Consider the following 5,880-nt stretch of genomic DNA (forward strand, 5'->3'; position numbering starts at 1 on the left):
ACTGGGAGAAGCTGGAGAACAAGGAAGTGCAGCCGCCGTTCAAACCAAGAGCTGTAAGTCTGAACCCGACTTGACCCCCCCCCCCCCCCCCCCCCCCCCCCCCCCCAACTCCTGTTAGGTGGTTAAATTCCTGGTAAAGACGCTGCTGAGAGCGACTGGGTCTGACTTCAACACTTAATCTCTCTTCTCCTTCTGTTACTTTACTCATCTTTTCACTTTCAATGTGATTGTTTCTGTCTCTTTCCCCCGCCCCCCCCCCCCCCCCCCCCCCCGCCACACACACACACACACTCCTCTGTATGGGACAATGCACACAGGTAAGTCTGGTGATGGTGATTGGGTTGAATGTGTGGCGATGAAGATAATCCCGAGATCGTGAAGAGGAGGATGAGGAAAGAGTGAAAGGGTGATGAATGTGGGTCGGATGAGGAAGGTGTCGACGGTGGAATGAAGAACACGCCGGCGACAGCGGCAACAACTGTGTCGGTGGAGATCGCTGGAATTTGCTCGATTGGTTTTGTCTGTTTCGTTGGGGTTAGATCAGGCGGGGGCGACTCCTCTGGTTGTATAGAAGTCTAGTCTAAAATGACTCTACTTCTCTCTTGATTTATTCCCTCAGTAAACATTGTAAACATGAGTTTATGGTCTCAATCTCTAGTTTCAAGTCTTCTTCAATACAGCATGATGTTCATTTAGTACATTATGCTCCAATTTAGAGTCAAACAGACCATAAAGCAGGGGATGCTTTAGGGGCGGGGCTACCTTGTGATTGACAGGTCGCTGCCGCTTCATAGCGGCAGTCCAGAAACCAGTGGGCGACGTCACGACGACTACGTCCGCTTCCTAAACACAGTCTGTGGGTCAGGTTGAGTTTAGAGTTAAAAACCTCGAGGGAACGAGTCAGCGTCTCTCCAGTCTGACCTGAAACAACTTGTGTTTTCCCCTTTTTCTTTTTTCTTCTACAACTAAATTAGTTTGATCATAACTAGTCAGAATGATGTCATCTTATACTGAGACTCTCACACACACACACACACACACACACACACACACCATTAACATATACACACACTCACACACACACAGCCTTAGGCCACACGGCTGCTGAAGAGTTTTCCTGAGTTGAGCTTTTTATGCAGCTGTCTTGGCCCGCTGGGGTTGTGTGTGTGTGTGTGTGTGTGTGTGTGTGTGTGTGTGTGTGTGTGTGTGTGTGTGTGTGTGTGTGTGTGTGTGTGTGTGTTAGAGGTCACCATTTGGACCTGCTTTCACACTGGAGGTGCGTTTTTCTGCAGAGTCCTCTGATGTGACTACTAACATATGTTGTCTGATCTCTTCTTCTCTCTTCTCTCCTTCTGCATCGGCCTTCTTCTCTCCGTTTGATCGTCTTTCTAACATCTCTCACCTGTCTGCGCTGTCGCTTCCCATCTCTCTCTCTCTCACTCTCTCTCTCTCTCTCTCTCTCTCTCTCTCTCTCTCTCTCTTCCTGTCTTTCTTCTCCCTTCTGAGAACAAATAAAGGTTTTTTTGAAGAACCGTAGTGTTTACCCACGCATAAAAAGTTCAGTTTCGCTCCTGAAGGTTGTTCTTTGATCTTTTTCCGTCGGCCATGTTTTGTGTATTTCTGACTAAAGCCATTTTTTTTCTCCTCGTGGTTTGTGATGCTGTTTGTCTACAGACGATTGTTTATGAATCTGACGCTTTAAAAAGAAACTGGTTGAAGTGGCGCTCTGGTCGGAGGTTCCTAACTGTGATTGTGGTCTGTTGGTCTGACGGTTGATCAGATGAGCTTTCTAAATGTGCGATTGACGAACAGACGGATAACGAATGGGTCCCCGGAGCTCCATTCACAGCCGTCGTCTCACAACGGTCACCGTTCATCTGTCTCTGTCCGTCGAGCAATCTGTCGTCAATCCGTTCCTCCATCCTCCACCTCGAACGCTCCATCCATCCATCCATCCGTCCATCCATCCATCCATCCATCCATCCGTCCATCCATCCATCCGTCCATCCATCCATCCATCCATCCATCCGTCCGTCCGTCCGTCCGTCCGTCCGTCCGTCCGTCCGTCCGTCCGTCTGTTCTCTGCTGCCACGCCTCAGCCCATCTGTCCCGACACATCTTTATTTGTCCTCTCTGTGTCCACAGTTGGTTTCTGTTTATTTGCATGCTCTGGGTCTCGGTCTCAAACGATAACCATGGTCCCGGAGTGCACTGCTGTTAACAGAAAGCTCACAGTACACTCGCTTTAATTTAAAAAAACAAAAACAAAAACAACAACAGAGATTTCAGATCTAACAGAAACATCTCGCCTCTTCTTGCGCGAAACGAGCCTCATAGTTTGGCCCAAATCAAATACAATAAAAAAAAAAAAAAGGTTCTAACCATATCAGCCGGTTACGGTGTCGTGTGCCAAATTGATAATTCTGAAGTTATTTAATTTCCCTCTGTGGCGAATTCTTCCCACCTGGTCCCCCCCCCCCCCCCCCCATGCAAGTTAAAACAAATGCAAGTAATTAGCTGCAAATACAATTTGACCCGGGTGTATTCCTCATTTCACATATTTCCCCCCAAACTATAAACAATCTGGCTTTAATTTCATCTGTTTTTTTTTTAACAGAGATTTAATGAGTTTGTAGTTTTCCTCTGGGTGATGCTGTCAGAAGACACTGAATCCTTGTTGTGTTAATTAAAGCTGACGGAGACGGAGGGAGGAATGGCTCGGCCCGACGTCCCCATGAGGCGTGCTGTCGGGGACAAAAATCTAGTTTTCAAGTTAATAACTTGTTTTTATGTACTTAGACGGACGCACGTCTCGTGGGTCTATGAGCTCTTTTTCGGGTTCCCAGTGGTCCGAACGAGGAAATGAAGTGGACTGAAGTGAACAATGACTTCATTTTTCTTCCAAATTGCTTCTTGAGAAAGTGATTTTCTCGCTAATGTGAATTGCACAATACTCTCTGAGACGATTTTACTTTCCTGTAAGCACTTTCGAGAGTTTGATTGGATAGTGATAATTGATCTCCTACTATTGCTAAATTTATGCTCTCAATACTAACATTTCTCATTAGCAGATGTAATGTCATTATGACGGCGTAATCGTCATTTTTTTTTTTTGTCAAATTGTGCAGCTTCTGAGCAAACATCCATAGAGGTTCTGAGTTATTCCCAGTTATTTGCACACTAGCTGCTTGTCTGATTTGGTTTATCGTATATATATATATATATATATATATATATATATATATATATATATATATCAGCAGGTCTTCACAGCTGCAGCATATAATTAACCCACAATTACACTATTATCGTCACATGGCTTTGAGCCTTTTTCTTATTCATAAATTCCAATTAAATCCAAGTATTACAGCCCAAAAAAATCAAGCTGAGATACCAAGGAAACGTTGTTTTTGTCTATTAACTTACAGCCGCGGGGGGGGGGGGGGGTTATGCTCGTTATTAAAGCGTTATAGCTGCATTCATAACCCAGAGTGTACTGTGCTGCCACGGGACGTTTGAGACTTCAGTGGCCTTTTTTTTTTTTTTCCTGTTTAAAAATTGGAGTTGAATATGTTTCAAATATCTGAAAAAAAAAGGGGGGGGGGGGGGGAGCATGTGCCTGAGGCGCGCTTGATTTCTGCTCTCCTGAGAGCCGTATTTTTGAAAGGTGATAACTAATCACCTTTCAGCCGATACACACGGAGAGTTGAGTCGAGCTCACCCACAGCGCTGGCACCTTTTGTTTTGATATTTGAAACCATGTTCAAGTGATGTCATCTCACACCCTGGTTCAACCCACCATTCCCCTTCTTTTGTTTTCCTCTCCCCCCCCCCCCCCCCCCCCCCTCCTCCTCCTCCTCCTCCTCTCCCCCCCTTTCCCCCAATCCATCCATTCCTCTCCATCCCGCCCCCTCCCCCTTTTGCACTCCATCCCTCCCCCACCCTCCTCAACAGTGTGGACGGGACGCCGAGAACTTTGACCGTTTTTTCACACGCCACCCGCCGGTGCTGACCCCTCCCGATGAGGAAGTGATTCAGAACCTGGACCAGGACGAGTTCCAGGGATTCTCCTTTATCAACCCAGAGTTCCCGGGAGCTGATGCTACCCCCACTGCCGCCGAGCAGGCTTGATTTCAGCTCATGCACGCACACAAAACACGTACATAATCAGTCTACACCCCCCCCCTCAGTATCAACCCTGTGTGCCCTGGATCACTCACTCCCCCACACTCCCCCACACACACACACACACACACACACACACATATCAACTCTAACTATCCTTTAAATGATTTGTGATGTTACAGGAGCCAAGAAGCCATGACTTAAACTGATACACAGACACACCTGTATGCCCAATAACGCACACACTTGTTGTTCGCACTGCTGCTCTATGAAAGGGTGCTCTGTGAATGCATGCAGCGCTCTAGTGCAGCCCAGAAAATAAATCTGATTCAGACTGAGAAATTTGGGATAATTTGAACGAACAAATCCTTCTTTTTTTTTTTTTTAATGCTTGGTCAAAATGTGACTACTTAACAAGATATCGACTTTTCCCCCCCGAGCTTTGCTTCACCGCGAGCTTGTTGGATCAGCTTGTGTCGCTCACGGTGTGAACAAAAGTGTTTGCGTTTCATTCGCTCACACCTCATCAGAATAAACGGTGCCCCTTAAAATCCAGACGTTAACCCCCGGGGGGAACAAAAAAAAAAAATGCCATAAACGCAGTAAATTTACGACTTAAAATCTAGATTAGTAGTCAAGCCACGAGTCCACAGCCAGCACATGAAAATGCACGACAGCATAATTCACATGTAACATAGCGTCAGCATTCCATTTTGTTACTTTTTTTTTTTTTTTTTTTGGTGGAAATTGTGATTTACCTTTTTCTTTTCCTCATTCCTCGACTCTTCTGAGTTGGGCCTGTACTTCTGGTGTGCTTTTTTTTAAATTTTTATTAATGTGCAGTGATAATAGTGTCTGTACGTTGATCCTTATCTTTAACCGGAATGCTTCACATACTTGTGCATGAGTTTCTATATCAATAACAGCCCGGGACTTCCGTCTCCCAGCAGCATGTTAGCATCTTACCTCTGCACCCCTGTGCTCTCGTGGTTTTTCAGAATATCTGTTTGGTGTATGATTTTTACGCATTGACACAGTGGAAGATTTGTGCCACGACAGACCACAAATTGTCAGATTTTTACTTTGTGTTTTATTTGCTGTTCGCCGCTGGGATCATGATGGTGAAATGCTGTTGGGAAATGTAGTCTTTATACAGGCTTTAAGTCAGTTAAATAGATGCTACTACTTCTTATACTCTCAGTTTCTGTTATCTAGTATATAAGCAATGAAAGAGACTAGCGGTTAGTTTCACAAAAGCATGATTCAGATACCTGGGCATTTGTTTACAGCGTGTGTGTGTGTGCACGCGTGTGTGTGTGTGTGTTGTGTGTGTGTGTGTGTGTGTGTGTGTGTGTGTGTGTGTGTGTGTGTGTGTGTTGTGTGATACGTGTGTGCGAACGAACGCTGGGTATGAAAACGCACGTTTGCATCTTTTGAATGTGTGTCAGCGCCTGCCTTTCCCCAGCGCCTTGCATTGGCCTTTTGCGTTTTTACATTTGTTTCGTGTGGTGAACGTCTGCACCCCCCCCCCCCCTCCAAATACGGCAGCATTGGTATGATCCACTTTACTTCCAAACAGCGGCTCCACAAGTGGCTGAAGAGACGACTGGAAGGAGAGATGCACGATATTTAAATTGAAACATTTAAAGATGACATTAGGTTCCGGTAAATGTCGGCTAGAGATTAGTAATACAGAGAGAAAGTGTGTGCTTACGTGAAGTCCTAATGACTTCCTGGAGCCTTGTGTTTGAATCA

General features: G+C 45.5%; 1 protein-coding gene across 1 annotated transcript in view; it reads left to right on the forward strand.

Moving 5' to 3' along the window:
* The window catches only part of LOC137890135 (protein kinase C beta type-like), a 14,814-nt gene extending 10,081 nt beyond the window's left edge, over positions 1 to 4,733 (forward strand). Inside the window, exons 7-8 of the mRNA XM_068734251.1 lie at positions 1 to 53; positions 3,955 to 4,733. The exon at positions 1 to 53 is cut by the window's left edge and continues 88 nt beyond it. Of these exons, the coding sequence (XP_068590352.1) occupies positions 1 to 53; positions 3,955 to 4,131 (230 nt within the window). The 3' untranslated portion in view covers positions 4,132 to 4,733. The remainder of the gene's footprint in view (positions 54 to 3,954) is intronic.
* The last annotated feature ends 1,147 nt before the right edge of the window (positions 4,734 to 5,880 follow it).

Source organism: Cebidichthys violaceus, unplaced genomic scaffold (assembly GCF_023349555.1).
Source record: "Cebidichthys violaceus isolate CVI_PGR_0920_01 unplaced genomic scaffold, fCebVio1.0.p SCAF_618, whole genome shotgun sequence".
Taxonomy (NCBI): domain Eukaryota; kingdom Metazoa; phylum Chordata; class Actinopteri; order Perciformes; family Stichaeidae; genus Cebidichthys; species Cebidichthys violaceus.